The 16481-nt window shown below is 44.1% G+C and overlaps 1 protein-coding gene across 1 annotated transcript in view; it reads left to right on the top strand.

Moving 5' to 3' along the window:
• HPSE2 (heparanase 2 (inactive)) overlaps nucleotides 1-16481 on the top strand; it is a 159213-nt gene that overhangs the window by 16650 nt on the left and 126082 nt on the right. The window contains exon 3 of the mRNA XM_066619044.1: nucleotides 1407-1568. Coding sequence (XP_066475141.1) covers nucleotides 1407-1568 — 162 coding nt within the window. The remainder of the gene's footprint in view (nucleotides 1-1406; nucleotides 1569-16481) is intronic.

The following is a 16481-nucleotide window of genomic DNA, read 5'->3' as shown; positions in this document are numbered from 1 at the left end:
CACTGGAAAGTTAATATAAAAACATAAGAACAGCCCCACTGGATCAGGCCATAGGCCCATCTAGTCCAGCTTCCTGTATCTCACAGTGGCCCACCAAAAGCCCCAGGGAGCACACCAGATAACAAGAGACCTCATTCTGGTGCCCTCCCTTGCATCTGGCATTCTGACATAGCCCATTTCTAAAATCAGGAGGTTGCACACACACATCATGGCTTGTAACCTGGAATGGATTTTTCCTCCAGAAACTTGTCCAATTCCCTTTGAAAGGCATCCAGGCCAGATGCCGTCACCACATCCTGCGGCAAGGAGTTCCACAGACCGACCACACGCTGAGTAAATATAGGATTGAGCCCTTAATCCCTAAAGGGGAGTAATTGCATTTTGTTGTGTTAAATATATTGCCAATCTCAGCACAGTCTAAAGTCAATAGAATCAAACAAGTTCTATTATTTTTAAAAAGAAACAAGTTCTGGTCCAGGAGTTTCTTGCTGGTCTTCTTTTGATGCCTTTTTTCAGTTTATTCTGGGAGATGGAAATATTTTGCCATTTTTGATGTCAGATGTGTGTTCATTTATTGTCTTACTTGTCCTATGTAACCAGCAGAAGGGCATTGTTGGCAGGTGATGGCTGATCTTAATAGGCCCTGTAATACTGCAAAAACGGGGGGTCGTCAACCTGGTGCTTGCATTTGACTTGGCAGGTCAAAAGCACCTGTCTAGACAAAATGTTCCACTGAAGGAAGACAAAAAGGGTGAGTGAATAGTTTTGGCTGTTGTATGTATGTGAATAGAGGGAGTCCGGAGCTGGTAAAAGCAAGGGACTGAGGAAACTTGTATGGATGGAAGTGTAAACATACAATGGGCAGGTGGAAATGAACTGTCTACAGCAGTGGTTCTCACACATTTAGCACCAGGATGCACCGGGACAGAATGAGAATCTGTTGGGACCCACCAGAAATGATGTCATGACCAGAAGTGACATCATCAAGCAGGAAAATTTTTAACTATCCTAGGCTGCAATCCTACCCACACTTACCCAGGAGTAAGTTTCCTTTACTATCATTGTACTATACATAGATAGTAACTTTACTATCATTGTAATATACATGTATACAAAAGAATATACATAGTAGTTTGTTAAAAGTACAGGTCTATAACATTTCCCCAAATGCAGTCACATATCATGGTAGCATCAATTCGAATATATTAAAAATAAAACATTGAAATGAATGGGGACCCACTTGAAATTGTCTCGCAACCCACCTAGTGGGTCCTGACCCACAGTTTGAGAAACACTGGTCTACAGTTATAGTGCTGTCTAGCTCCAACTTAAGATTTTAGGTTCTTTGGTGGGACTGGAAGCTGAGACTTTGCCATCTTTTTTTCTCTCATTCTTTCTTGCCGTAGATATTATTCGCAGTGATATTGCCTTGGATAAGCAGAAAGGTTGCAAGATTGCCCAGCACCCAGACATCATGTTGGAGCTGCAGAGGGAAAAAGCAGCTCAGATGCACCTCATTCTCGTTAAGGAGCAGCTATCCAACACTTACTCTAACCTCACACTAACAGGTAAGGCTGCAAGGTCACCATGAGCCGAGGATCTACATTCAGTTGAAACTGGTAGAACAAACATGTACCTTGGTGAACAGCAGATTCCTAATGAAAGGCTAACTATGGCTTCAGAGTCATGGCAGGATCCTAAATAACTAGTCGATTGAAATGTTCTACATGATCTGGAGTGAGCCTTCTCTCTTTGTTTGGTGACTTGAATGTTGCCAGTGTAAGTGAGCAAGAGCAGACAACAAACTGTCCATCAGTCAAAGTCTAATGTTACAGGAAACAGAAAAGTTGCACCAGAACTGTGGAGTTCTAGTTCTGCAGTCTGGATGAACTCATGAAATAGCAATAATGGCTTTGGTTGCCTCATCTGTCAGTTTCCTCAGCTGCAGGCTATCTCCTGGATTTAATTGCACCAGCAAGATTTGATCTCTGGCTATGAACAAAGTTCTTAGTGTAGTTTTTATAGCTATACCAATTAATAAATATATTTTAATAGGAAGCTAAAAGCAACTCCATAAGATAGTTATCCATCCTTGCTAAACTGATAGCATCTCTTTATGGAATAGTATCCCACATTCCTGACTGCAGGCATCTTGGATTTCCACTGAGACCAGATTTCGAATTACGTAAATAGATTCCTCAATGAGGCCAGCTGTCTAATTAATACATATTCTTCATTGTAAAGCATTGTCACTTACGTAAACCATTTTCACATCTTATCTTTAAGTCAGTGATGGCCATATTTTCTGTTGTCAGGGGAAAGTATTTTGCCATGAGATCTGTGCTTCTTCACAACCAAACTTAAAGAGAGATGTAGCATTATCATTTTTGAAAGTAATTTTATTTTCCTTTGGATAAAACTACAAGCAAACTTTTTACCACTTCTCCATTAACATTGGCTAGGATGTGGTGATTGTGTGGGCTGGGGTAAAGCCCTAATGCCTCTCTTCTTTTCCCTGTTCTGACCCAATGGCAGGGCCCCAAATCCAGTAGACTCTGCTGCTACCACAAAGACAAAGCCAGGCAGGGAATAAGAGTGTCTTTGGAAGCCTCTTTCCCAGTTATGTAGAGAATCCCCACAACCCTTTGCTGTAATGTGCAACCAAGGCACCAAGAAGACCGGGGCAAAGCTCTGGCTGAGTTCAGTCACATAACAGGCATAACAAGGATTAAAACACACAAAAAGGAGTTTATTAAAGTGGGAGTGGAAGGGAGTTGTATAAGTCAAGGAGAAAAGAAACAAAACAAGCAAGCTTTAGGAAAGACTTCAGCGTTGCAAACCTTAGCAAAAATACATGCAGACAATAATGGGTAAAATACAAAGCAACATAAAATTCCCTGGCCTGTTTATCTCACTGGTCCTTAGTTCAGTGGAGTCATCTCTTTTGAATACCATTAGACCATCCTAACCCGCTGTGAGGTGGGCAAGAACCGGAGCACAATCAGAAATGTTCTCTGCTGAAACGCATATGGTCATCTGTGGGCCTGATCTAAAGAAACCAAAGTTTGATTATGTCAGTGATCTCTCCAGTTGAATGATTTTTGACCATCTGGCCACTCCTAGATGCCCTCTGACCTGATTAGGAGTGCTTGGATGCCCAATTTGCTGGTGCACTCCAATCCCAGTAGGTAGGCTGGCTTAGGGCTGTTGCCCCATCTGCGTGGCCATTTTTTTTTTTTTTTTGCAGTGGCAGTGATTTTAAAGTGTGAGGAAAGCTTCTTCCCTTGCTGACCTTACATCATCACTTCTCTCATGGAAAATGGATGGGGAAAATAAAGGGCTCAAGGGGGTTCAATCATCACATGCCAGTGACCAGATAAAGTGCTTTGGAGTATGGTTCTGGTTTGCAGACCGGCAGTTGACCATCCTTGCTATAAATTGTCAGTTGTTTGGGGGGAAAAAAATCTGCTTTCTAATTGTCATTTCCATGAGAAGCAGAGCACCGAGATGCTCTTGAGAGCAGAGGCAGCTGCTATTGCTTTTCTGTAAAGCCTGATTTGTGATAGGGGGAAGGGGAGGGTTAGTAGGCCTTGCAGAAGCTGTCTGTAAACTTTTACACAGGACTTTGCCCACATAAATGACACAGGGCATTTTGTAGCACTTTGACAATTGGCACAGCTGAAAATAGCTGTGCATGAGATCTTTTTTAAAGAAAGCTGCTTCCCCTCTCTGTGCCCTTGCTTGCCTCAGCAGAGGGGATGCAGCAATTACTAAATTTGGTGTCCTTGAAGCCAAAGCGGCACATGCACTTTGCATGAACCCTGTAAATATTAAAGAGCAAATATAAAAGAGATAATGGCCCAGATGGAGCCGAGTGGCTGTTTCTATTATGGGTGTTGTTTGAATTATCCATGAAATGGGTCCTGGAATGACTGACAGGCTGTAAGGTAATGAGGAAAGCTGCATGGTGCTCATAAACTGCTCCTGTCCTGCCTGGCCAGTGAGAGGACTGAAGGGAAGGATCTCGTTTTCCCATCTCTGACCAGTGGGTGGCAGTGAAAAGCCCCGCCAAGAAGTGTCCAGGATGCTGCCACAGATATGCAGAGACCCAGGTTAAACTTTTCCCCTAGTTTCTAAAGCTACTGGATTCTAGGCTGCTGAGACATGAACATATATGTTAGCTTGGTGTACATGCCAGTTATGGGGAGAAAAGAGGAAGGCACCTGGATCTGGGGGCTGTCTTAGCCACCTCAGAAAGAAATCTGACTGTGAGAGATACCTAGGCATGAGCTGATCTCTTCAAACCTTTTCTCATTCTCAGAGCGCAATCCTATTCAACTTTCCTGCACTGATGCAATTGTGCCAATGGGGTGTGTGCTGCATCCTCAATGGGAACGTTTGTTTTCTTACTTCAGGCCTGCATTGCAGCTTCATTGGGGCTGGAAAGTTGGATAGGATTGGGACCTCGTAACATAATCTTGGCTGTTTATTCCCACTTGAGCTCTTGGAATCTCCCCTGACAACTTGCTTACTCTCCACTAAACAAACGTCCCCCAAAGGGAGGGCTCTTCCCCTCCTGCACTCTTCTCAAAGGCAGTATCAAAGAGGCCTGGAGCATTGCTTGCATTTTTGCCTAGGACCTGCCGCCCGAGGGGCACCTGGTTATTGCAGGCTCTTAGCCTTCTAAAGTGTGTTTATGGGGGAGGATAGACGGTTTCGTCTCCAGGTGTCTCTGTGAGGCAGAGCTTCTCTAAAGAGGTGAAGCCATGTGGATATCCTTGCAGCCTTCTTGGATGGGATCAATGCAGCCTGATAATTGTTAAGGAAGTTTAATCTCTCATTTCATAAATGGAGCTGAGCCCTGTGTTCTCAGAGGGCAGAACATAATATTTACTTGTAACCAGACAGAGTCTTGTAAATATTTCTCTTTCACATGATGGATTCTGTCTTTTGGGTGGCATGAAGGGAGTGGGATGTCTGGTGCATGGGGGCAATTACACCTGCACATTCAAGGTCTGAACGCAAAGGGCTCCAAGAGAAAGATGCATCTGGCCAGCTTCCAGACAAGGAGAGCCAAACAGTTGTGGGGCTTACGTGAGGTTAGTACTGCTCTCTTTATTGAGCCTTGTTTCATCCAAATGAACATTGGTTTCCACAATAACCTCTGAACTCTAAATTCTCCCTCTTGTTTGGGTGGCTTCTTTCTTTTACTCCAAGGATTAAATTTTGCATTGCTTTACCTCCATCTTTTTTTTTTTTTTTTTTGCAGTATGGCTAACAGGAGAATGAGGAAAAGAGGCAGATATGGGAACTATGAAATGGCCGGGCTGTTGCCAGTGTTAAAGACTTTGGATCCATTTCTGACTGAAAACAAGCCCTCAGTGTGCAGTGAATTCCAAGAACATTAAAGCCAGCGGGGGTCATCTAACTGTTCTAGCTCATGGCTTAATCACCTTTCAGCAAATGACAAGGATGGTAATTTTTTTCTAATCACCGCATCGCACACTGACAGTGACAAGGATCTGGCCATGAGACAGAGCAATTAGATTATCCTTTTGCTGTGTGGTCCAATGTAATGTGCTTTGAAATTGCTGCATGCCTAGGGGTTATTTTGGGCTGTATGAGTTGGCCCTCATTTTTCTCCAAGATCTATGTCCTGTAGCTGGTCTTTTGCCACTTTCTGAAGACTTAGAAACTTGGACTGTGTCCAATTTGGCTTATAGCAGAGCCAACTTATTTATTAGCCGTAAGTAAGTAGCTGAGAAAGTAGTTCTCAGGGAGGAGGTGTGACCTCAACTGGGAGGGGCAGTGTCTCCCTTTGATCAGTGGAAGCCACAGCCTTTGTGTTCTCACCTGTTCAGAATTCTACAGCCCAGTCCTATCCACAATTGGACAGTCAGGTGGAGGGGTTTGCGTCAGCAGAAGAGTCTTCCACTGTCATAAAATGGCTGTCAATGGTGCACACAGTGTTTTGTTGGCAGCTCTTCTGGGAGTACTGCCACAAGAGGTGGCAGCACCTCAGCTTTGCTACTGGAGCCCGCTGTGCTGGTTGGACTTGATAAGTCAGCTGCGGGGATGGGGTAGGTGGGCAGAGAGTGTGGGAGGACTGGGGGTGTAACTAGGTGGAAGGTGGGAGGGGTGGATCTAGTGGCAATAGTGCATGCCAGATCGTATTTCCACCATTTCAGACCTCCCCACCCCTTTTCTTTCCTTAGACATATGCCACAAAAAAAGGTGGTGTATGTCCAAGGAGACCCATAGGTGGCCCTAGGGCTTATGAGGAGGTGTTTTATATGTACCCCTGATTTGCCCTTGTGTCATGCGCCTACTCCACTTGTCTTTTTGGTTTGGCTGCATTGGTGCAGCTGGCAGGGGATAGGATTGGGGCCCTTGTCTATTAAATGCTCTAGTCTAGGCAGGAAATATGTTCGGACACCCACTGCAACAGATGTGTACCTATACCCCATTGTTGAGGTCAGGGTGAGGAACAGCAGTGAACAATCTTGATTTAACTGACCTGGCAAGGACGTTTCCTTCTCTTTTATAATTGCCAAGACATGCTGTTTTTTTTCTTCTCCTACTTGTTCTTGTTTTTCTGCCTCAAATCCATAATAACCAAGTTAACAGTTCAATCCTAACTTGCACTGGAACGGGGAGGGCAGCAGACCTGCCCCACTTCCAGCACCTGCTTAGGGATGAAAGTGGCTCAGTCTGGGGTAAGGGGAATCACTTCCCTTTATCTTGGGAAAAGCTGCTGCAGTCCCAATGGGGCTACTCAGATCTGCAGCACTTAAAGAGGTGACGCAGATCCAAGCAACCTGGAGCTACCCCAGGCTGCCCGGGAACAGGGTCAGGATCTGGCACAAATGCTGGGTCCTGGCCCCATCCCCCACTCTCCTTCTGCCTGCCCATGAGCCCGCTCGCTGCCCACCTCCTCCAGCCCCCACCCCTGAAAGCCTCCCCATGCCCCCCCCCCCGACCACCATGCCTGTCGAGCTCAGCTGGCACGGACCTACCTTCCTCCATTGGCGTGGAGGCTGGATGCAGCCTCCGTGGGCCGGTGCATGTCCTTGTGCTGGCCTGGGCAGTACTTGAGGAGGTGCGACCCTCCTGAGCCGGCGCAAGAGACCTGCACTGGCCCAGCGCAATTTTAGGATTGCGCTCTAAGTGTAAAATGTAGAACTGCTCAAGACTTTCTTAGTGATACAAGATAAAACAATGACTAGTTTTTGGAGCAGACCTTTTACTCTTCCAGTCTCTTTGATATCACATAATTTGTGGCGATGCCTGTGAAGAGTATTGTACTATTTCTCTGTTCAACCATTTGTCACATGATGATGATGATGATGATGAAAATGCTATATGCAACAATATACCACTGTTTACTCTGAACCTTGAGATGGCCAAAGAATAGTCTGTGTACTTTCCTGTTGTTTTCCTTAGTGCCTTTCTGTTCAAGTTTCTGTGCAAAAGTATGAAGGGGATTACAGAGTCATTGGATAATAAGCTGTGAGGGGTAGAACAATTTCATTCACTGGTTTTAACTGTACAGATGTGTGAACGATTTCTAAAATAAGTCATTCCCTAACCAAGAGAACTTTTCGCTTCTCTTGTAATGTAATAAAATCCTTGAAGTCTGAAAGAATAAGAAGGCCATCAAGTTCAATTCACCCTTTCAACATATAATTAACTCATGCATGATAATGACTGTTCTGCAGTCAGAGATCAGGACAAACACAGGAAGGGGGGGTCTGTAGGGCAAATTGGCTGTAGAAAGAGAGCCAACCCACATGCTGTAGGGCAAAGCAAATTCCCCCACAAGTCACTGTCCTGCCTGAATGTCCTTTTGAGCCTCAAATAAAAATCAGTCTCAGAGCATGAGAAATCAATTCTCAGTGCTATCAGAAACCAAGGACACTCATCATTCAGTCTCAAGTTGTTACTGACTCAGCCAAGTGCTTGAATGGGGTAGGCTTAGAATCCTAGAGCAACATGGAATCCTGCAGTTGTATATTATTTAAGGGAAGAGGGAAACATGTTTCCTGTCAGGACCAGAATTCAACAGATACTTGAGGAATCAATAACCATAAAGGTTAAGGATTCCATAAAGGTTGGAAGTATGTTGTCCACATGGGTGAGTGTGGAAAAATTAGCATTGTCCCTACTTTTGCTTTCTGGAGGTGGCATCACCATTCCCTCAATAAATTGCATTTATTAGAATTGCAGCGTTTCACTGGCAGAGTTCATCAACTGAAGATTTCGTGTGTGTGCAGAAATCTTAATAGGTAATGCTGCAAGTTAAGGACATGCTTGTTTATTTTCAGGCTTTTGGTTTGTTTCTGTTATGTTACTGAACAGAGTATGGACAAGAAAATATTAAAAGCAGGTCTTTCCAACTAATGAGTGTTAATTTTTGTTTATGACTCTGTGAGCTACATTAACATCCTTCACTGTCTGCAAAAAGTACCTCCCCTCAAAGAGTTAACTATGCATATTTATTGAAATTTCACCAATTCATTGGTTGGTTGGCAAAAGGCTTATGATTGATCACTTGAAATTCTTTAGTTGATCCATTGTCCTAGGATTTTAAGGGGCAAATTTCCTTTCGGAGCCTAGGCTGTGGATTGGGAAACACTCTCCCAGCACGTGGCGCTTCTCCCCATGTGAGCAGACATCCGGCTCTGTGCCTGGATGGAAGCTTCATGCTGATTTAACTAATCGCTTCCTTGAGAAGGGTAAAATGAACGTTCCTCTGCTTCTCTTGAAGGCAAGAGCCTAGTGGACCCTGCAGTGCTTTTGTTAGAGCTGCCCCCAAGGCGGAATTTACTGCCAGAAAGGACATGACCTGACTGCAGGCTCATTAATGGCAGCCAGATGTGCTGCCCCCCCCCCCCAACCATCATCCCAGCCTCTAAGTGGGAGTGCCTGTTGTGGTAAATGCAAGACTGGGGGAGATGGCCAGGCAACACTGCTGACCTGTCAAGTTTGCAGCTAGCAACATGCGGAGTGAAGTCCTGCCCTTCTTACTTTGCTTCACCCCAAATAGTCCATATCCTTGCTCTCTCTTCTGAAGAAAGAAAGAGGTTCTACACAGAATTGCCCCTTCTTGTTTGAAATCTAGTCCAGTTGCGAACCTGGTCCCTGGGTCGCCCCAGGGCACAGGACCGCAACATGCCACTCCTCTGCAAGACACTGCCCCTCAGGGGATACTTACCCAGCTCTGTATGGAGCGTTGTGCAATGTTCCTGGGTGCTCCAAAAGCCTTCAGAGACCTCCGGAGTGCCGTTAAACAGTACTTCCGGTTTCCCAATGAAAACTGGAAATACTGTTTAAGGATGCTTTGGAGGTCTCAGAAGGCTTTTGGAGCACCTGTGGACGCAGCACAGGGCTTTGCCTGCCGCTGGAACAACTCCAGAGGGTGGGCAGTGGTGGGCGACAGTGGCGGCATTGGCTCAGCAGTGCTGCCCCCACAGGGCCCACAGGCATAACACCTGGGGCTTTTGCCCTCCCGACTCCCCCAGTACTGCCACTGATCTAGTCCATCTCCAAGCTCTGCTCTTCCTGTGTTCACTTTAGGCAGCGCATAGGTGGGAGTTAACACAATGAACTCTATTAAGTTCTATTGTCATTGGGTCTCCTATCACGAATGGAACAAGGCCACATTGTGCAGGATATTGGCAGCACTGAACCTAAACCTAAGGATACTTTCACTTCTTGGAGGCAGCAACACAACTGAACATCCCAACTTTGTCTGCTCCCTACAAGGAGTGAAGGGGCAAATATTTAAATGTCAAATGGAAATGTCCAGTTTGCTAAAAGTGCTGTATGCAGTTAGCCAGAGTTTAATTACAGCACAATCCTATGCAGGTCTTCTCAGAAGTAAGCCCCTGGGTTGAATGGGTCTTATTCCCAGGTAAGTGTGTATAAGATTGCAGACTTGGTGTCTTTCAAATGTCTTTACAGATTTCTTTGACTTCAGTTAACGTCACCCATTGTTAGGAACTTGGATAAGCTGATTAACTGAGTTTTATATTACCGTATTGACCCAGGAAGGTTGTTCTTATCTTCAGTAAGATACTATGCAATCTCTCTGTGAACATCTGTTCAAAAGATATTGTGGACACCTTCAGTCATCTTACTTAAAAAAGAAAAGAAATGACAAGCTGAAATGAATATGAATCATAGTTAGTGGTGTATTCACATTCCGAATTACTGATGTTCTTGAAAACAACTTGTGACAATATGTGGCACATAGCTCTCTCCATATTGCTGATGGACTTATCTGTAGGTCTCTGCTGGCTTTCTGAGGGTCTCTTGCTGGCAGGTAAGCTATCCCTCTCCCTAACCTATTGATCGCATTGGATCAGTGGTTCACTGTTTGTGGATTTGCAGGAACCTAATCCCAGCAGATAATGAAAATTGACTGCATATGTTTGTTGCATTGACCATATACAATATAAAAATGTTCTGTTTGCCCTTTTTTTTTCAAGGAGCTGCCAACATGCAGCATATATATAAAGCCTGACACATATTTTGCTGGTTCTAATCAACCTCAGATAATTATGCATCTGCTAAGGTGTGGTTCACACATGTATTTACACCTCTTTATCACTTAGTAATTGATGACCCTGAGGAATATGTGAACTGTCAACATTGAAAAGTGTTGTGTTTTAGTTAACATTGGGTAATATGATGGTTCTCTCTGTGGTGATTAATGTGGGATAGCTCATGCACACATGCAAGACATTTGTTAATGCTGTAGGCAATGTGTGAAGAACATGTATGTGCAAACCAGTGCTAACAGTTCTTACATGTCTTTAGTCCCTTCATCTGAAAAATCATTTTGTTCAGTTTAAATTGGCTAAGATTTCCTTTTTTGGTCAGGTGCCACCCAAAACTAGCATCTTCACAATCCGTGGGCTGTGAATATTGTCAGTGTACACTTCATATGAACAATCCCAGGTGACTATGGGCACAGTGTTTCACAGTGGAAAGCACATGATCAACCACCTTTGGACCTTCCCCTGATGTCATTGTATTCCCCTCTTGTGTTTGCTGTTTCATTCTTCCCCCCCCCCCCTTGATCTCTAACCTTGGCGTGTTCACACCTCCCTTGATGTCATTGACTCATCAGCAATGGTGTCACAGTGGGGGTGTTTCAGACACAGCTGCTCTAGTTCTCTGGCTGCCATTGGAGCTTGAAGAATTTAAATTCCACAGTTTACAAATAAATGCTGTTAAAATTGAACTGTATAACAATTGCATAGACTTTTGAATGACACTTAACTGACTGAGAACAATTGAAAAGGGTTTTTTGGAGCCTTTTGGCAAAAAAAGTTTAGTGACACTGTTTACATATTTTTAAGCATTTCCTCAGTTTTCTTTTTCTAAACCATATGGGAGTTTGTATACTTCTATTGTGCATTAGATGGTGAAAACTTGTAGTCAAAACATTTTAAACTTTTCTACCGAGATAACGTACTTCAGAAAAATCAGACTTCAAGGAATGTTTTGGAAATGTTTGACAGAAACATGAATATGAGAGAGAAGAATCAAGGGGAGGTTTATTGAGAAGTTTTGAATCAGAAATGTAAAGGGAATGTGAAGGGGTAAACAGGAAAGATATAGGAGGTAAGAAAGAGCAAAATAATTAGAATGGGCATTTCTGAAGAGTGACTGACTGATTCCCAATATGAATAATAATAATAATAATAAGTAGGTATTTATACACCACCTTTCTGGTCATCGGATTACTCCTCTGACTTTATTCAAGGCGGTTTACATAGGCAGGCGTTTCTAAATCCCTCAAGGGGATTTTTACAATCACAGAGGTTCTCTCTTTCAAGAACCGACAACATTCCAGAATGGATCTTCCTGGTTTGGTCTCACTTCTGGCCTCCAGTTCTCCCAGGCAGGCTGACAAGCAGCTCCATCTCTCACATGGAGGGCAACCAAGACGCCTCTTCCTCACACCAAGAGGAGGTGGAATCACTCAGCTCCGCTTGTCAGCTGCTTCAAGGCCTCGCCATTCTCAGTCGTTCAGGGAGCTGCTGGTGTCCTCGAACTGGCAACCTTCTGATGTTATCGTCGGGCTAACGGAGGCTCTGCCCTCTAGACCAGACCTCCTCCTCCTTCATTAATATGAAGCATTAATTTGGTGCTGAAACCATAGCTCAGTGGTTGAGTGCACCCATTGCGCACTTGTGTGTAGTCTTATGTTTATGTCTCTAGAGAATCTCCAGTTAAAGAACTGTCAACACTGGGAGTGACCCCTGCCTGTTGCCCTGGAGAGCTGCTGTTGGTCAGACAATACTGTACTGGTACTGAGGAGCCAGTAGTCTGACATATTATAAAGCAGTTTCATATGTTCATGAGGTTGAATGATGAAACATTTAGTGTCTGTCTGTGCTAGGAGAAATGAAGAAAATGAAGAGCTTGCTGTGGATGGGAAGCATGTAGTGAGAGGTATGGTTGAGATTAGAGGTCAATATCATCCTGAGAAGCTTCTGGAAAGTGATTTTCAACCACTGTGCCACAGCACATTGGTGTACTGTGAATAGTCTACAGGAGGGCTGTGGGAGTTTGGGGAAGGGTAATTTATTTGTAGGGCCATTGGGGGATGTGAGCAGTGCAATGTGCCTTGTCAATTGTCAAAAAATTGATGGTGTGCTTTGACAATTGTAGCAACTTCTCGGTGTGCCATGAGATGAAAAAGGTTGAAAATCACTGCTTTGGTAGCTGCATAATGAACAGAATTTTGTGTTACTTTCTCCACCAGAGTGCAACTCTGATGGGGGAAACAACACACCCTGGTGGAAGTTTCCCTTCCCTGCAATTTTGAAAGGCAAAAGTTACTTCTCCTTTGTGGGGTGGAACGAAGAGTGGGAAAATGAGTGCTAGTTGACGCTCTCTGTGTGTGAAGTGATGTCTGCCTTGTGGCTTACAGACATGAGATTTTTAGTACATGTCTTTTTTGAGATTTTTTTTTTTAAAAAAAACTCTAGTTATCTATGCTTTATATGTGTAGCATTGAGTCCTATCAGAAGCAGAGTATTGGGTTTGTAGGCAGAACAGACAGAGAGACAGATCCAGTTAAGCTCCTTTTCTATAAAAAATGTTGCATATGAATGTATCTTGTATGGGAGATAAAAAGAATTCCAGGAATACTATTGGAAACCCAAAGAACTTCTGCTCCTTAAAAAAATTTCACAATATCCACAGGTCCAAAACCAAATTTTCCCTTCACAGTACATTTTTTCAACGATAGGAAAAATTGTACTTGGGAAAATATTTATCTGTACTTCAAAGTGTTTAACAGTTCTGTCACTTACCCCAACCATGAGCAAGACTGGGCTGTGTTGACAATGGTTCTGCTACACCTTTGGCCCAATTCTATGGGCTGTTTATGTCACTGGAATGAGCATGAACAGCTTTGTGGTAGTTGCAAACACGACATTGCCAGCAAGTGGGGCCTGGCTGCCGCTACAAGCAGCAAGCGACCAGGTCTGCCTGACAACAGACAGTGGATGTTTACCAGCCACTGCTGGTAAAATTGTGTAGGGGTCAGGAGGGAGGCAGGGAAGGTGTGGATCAAGGGGTGTGCGGAACAAGGAGGAGATGGGATGGGAAGGAGGGCAGATCAGGCCTGGGAAGGAGTGGGTTTGGTGACAGCAGCGCCCACCAGATCCTAACCCCCTTCTTCAGCCTGATCTGCCTTCACTTGTCAACATGGGATTGCATCAGCGGTATTGTTGGCACAGATCTGAGGTGACCCATGGTAGCAGTGGGGGCTTACCCAGGAACAAATGTTCCTTTCCCCTGAGGAGGCATCAACATGCTAAAAACCACCACAGGATACAGCAGATGCCCTGTTGGCATCACTGCATGGCCATGCAGGTAGGATTGGGCAGCCTCTAGTGTAGTACAGTATAGTACTTGTACATTTCCCCGTTTTGGATAAGAGCTGGGTGGAGGGGAAGCTGACACTGAGGAATTGGCCAGGGGGAAGGATTAAACCCTCCACACCACAACCCCAATCCAAATTACACACATGCAAGCACATCCTGCAGCTGCTTTTAGCAAAAATGTCGATAAGAGGTGTTGGGAATTTCAGTCATCATTCTCCACTGTCACATCGGTATTAACTTTTAGACAAGTCATTTTTCCTTTCAGTTTCCCATCTACAATATGAATCACTAGTGGTCCTGGGGGCTCAGGAGAGCACCACCCAGGGCACCATGCCTGTGGGGGCAGCTCTGCCACCACCCACCCTTCAGAGCTATTCTGAAGGCCAGGGAAGTCTTGTGCGACGTCCCCTGGCAGTACTCCCGATTTTTGTTGGAAAACTAGAAGTACTGTTTAATGGCCCTCTGGAGGCCTCGGAAGGCTTTTGGAGCACCAAGGGATGTCACATGAGGCTCCATAATGCAGGTAAGTCTCCTCTTGGGGAGGCAGCATTTTGCAGTCCTGTGCCCCCAAGTGGCACAGTGGCCAAGTCTGCAATTGTACTGTATTGCCCAATATTACAGAGCTCTTTTAAGGATCACTGAGATAATGTATGTAAATAACTTGAAGACTCTAAAATACTATATAAATGGTATGATGATGATGAATTCGTTTCATCCCTTGACTTTGGTCCGCAAAGTCAGTAATTTATTTAACGAAACCCTGGCTTTCTAGCAGGGTTGCCCAGTCCAGATTCTGAGAGGGCTTTGAATCTTTAAGATATCAATAAAAGAGAACTTCCTATGCAGTGTCTCCCATCATTGCAGCAGTGTGCTAAAGCAAAGTATCTACTTAAACACTGCCTTGGGGTCTGCATTTGGAACTTGCTTAGGCTTTGTGGAAACTCCCAGAGATATAAGCTGTTCTTGAACGGTTGGGCAGCTGTTGAGAATGCCACCCTACTAGCCTGATCCTAAACATACTTCCTTACAAGTAAGTCCATTGAGTCCAGTGGTCATATATCTTACTCAGTGTGTCTCTAATTGCATTTTGAGAGCAATAGATGGTATCACCCAGGGGGCACTTTTGATCAGTCTTCAGGTAAGATTTTATTAGTGTGAAGGAATAGTTAGTGGCTATGTAAAAGCTCTGTGCATAAGCTGCTAGAGTTCCTGGGAGGAAGGAATGCTGTGGTCATGGTGCTGATGGGGTCATTGCTCATTCTTTCATCCATGCCTTGAGGGACACGTTCTTGATGACAGATCAATTGTTTATTGCTGGGATTCTTGCACAGTTTAGAAGGGAAAGCAAAGGAAGAAGGAACCGTGGGTGAGTTTGCATCTGGATTATCATTCATGTGGCCACAGGGGTTGCTATAATCAATAGGGATTCTGCACTGCCTGCTGCTAGCAACACAGTCTGACTTTAGTTCTTTGCTTGGCTCCAAACCACTTCCCCATCTGTCTCCCCTTACTAGTTTGCAGTTCCTCTTGCTCTCCTGATATGGCCAATTCAGAAAGAAACCCTGACTTGCATGCTAGTGAAGGGCCACAGCCACAGCTCTGGAGAAGTTTTAAAGAAATGGGCAACTGGTCAGCAACCTTCATTCTCGAAAGACTATGGTATAAGCCTACAGCACCTGGTATTCCCAGGTGGTCTCCCATCCAAGTACTAACCAGGCCTGACCCTGCTTAGCTTCCGAGATCAGACAAGATGTTCTTAGAAATCCAGCACATGATTAGGAATCTCTTATAGTTCTGGCTTTCTGATTTCCTCTTGAATGCATGCTTCTGTACTATTTCCCTGGAACAATTGAGGGATGGGGAGTGCAGGAACTTTTAGGAGCTGGTATACTAGTGGCTAAGCTGCAAATCAGAACTTCCCCAGTTCAAATCTCACCTCTGCAATAAACTGTCTAGGAAAGCTTTAAAAAAATTTTTTTTTTAAAAAATTCTATTACATAAGCAGAACAAAACAAAAAAGAGTATTACACCTATACATGCTTATTAGTTACTTTAAAAGGGGGGGATATTTATACATATACATGACCAGAATATCTGTATATCAACACTTCATGCGGCTCATGTTATTATATCAAGGAATGGCTTCCAGATATCCTCAAATATATCCATAAACTGTCTAGGAAAGCTAACACTGCCTCAGCCTCTCATTTGCAATATGGGAATAATAAATAAAACTTGCTTAGCTTGAAGGGTTGTTGTGAGGATGGTAGTATATGTGAAGTGCTTTGAACACTCAGAGTGCTCAGCATCATTCAGTCATGGTGTGCGTTTCCCAGCATCAAATAAATTGGGCAGTGATCGGTGTTCGGCAGACTGGCTTTCAAATGGATCTCCAGTTCATGTTTTATAGATGGGAGAAACTGATCCAAAATTTATTTTTGGTGTGAACTTGTGTTTAAGATTTCTACATGGATTCTGGATGCTACCACCATGATGATGGCTTTGAACTCTACGAAATGTCATTGCCTATCAGTGAACTGACAGTGCTTGTTGGTTGGAAGAACAGCTGAATAA

The sequence above is a fragment of the Tiliqua scincoides genome, chromosome 3, assembly GCF_035046505.1.
Source record: "Tiliqua scincoides isolate rTilSci1 chromosome 3, rTilSci1.hap2, whole genome shotgun sequence".
Classification (NCBI taxonomy): domain Eukaryota; kingdom Metazoa; phylum Chordata; class Lepidosauria; order Squamata; family Scincidae; genus Tiliqua; species Tiliqua scincoides.
The sequence above is the reverse complement of the archived record's forward strand: the minus strand, read 5'-3'. Positions and strand labels throughout refer to the sequence as shown.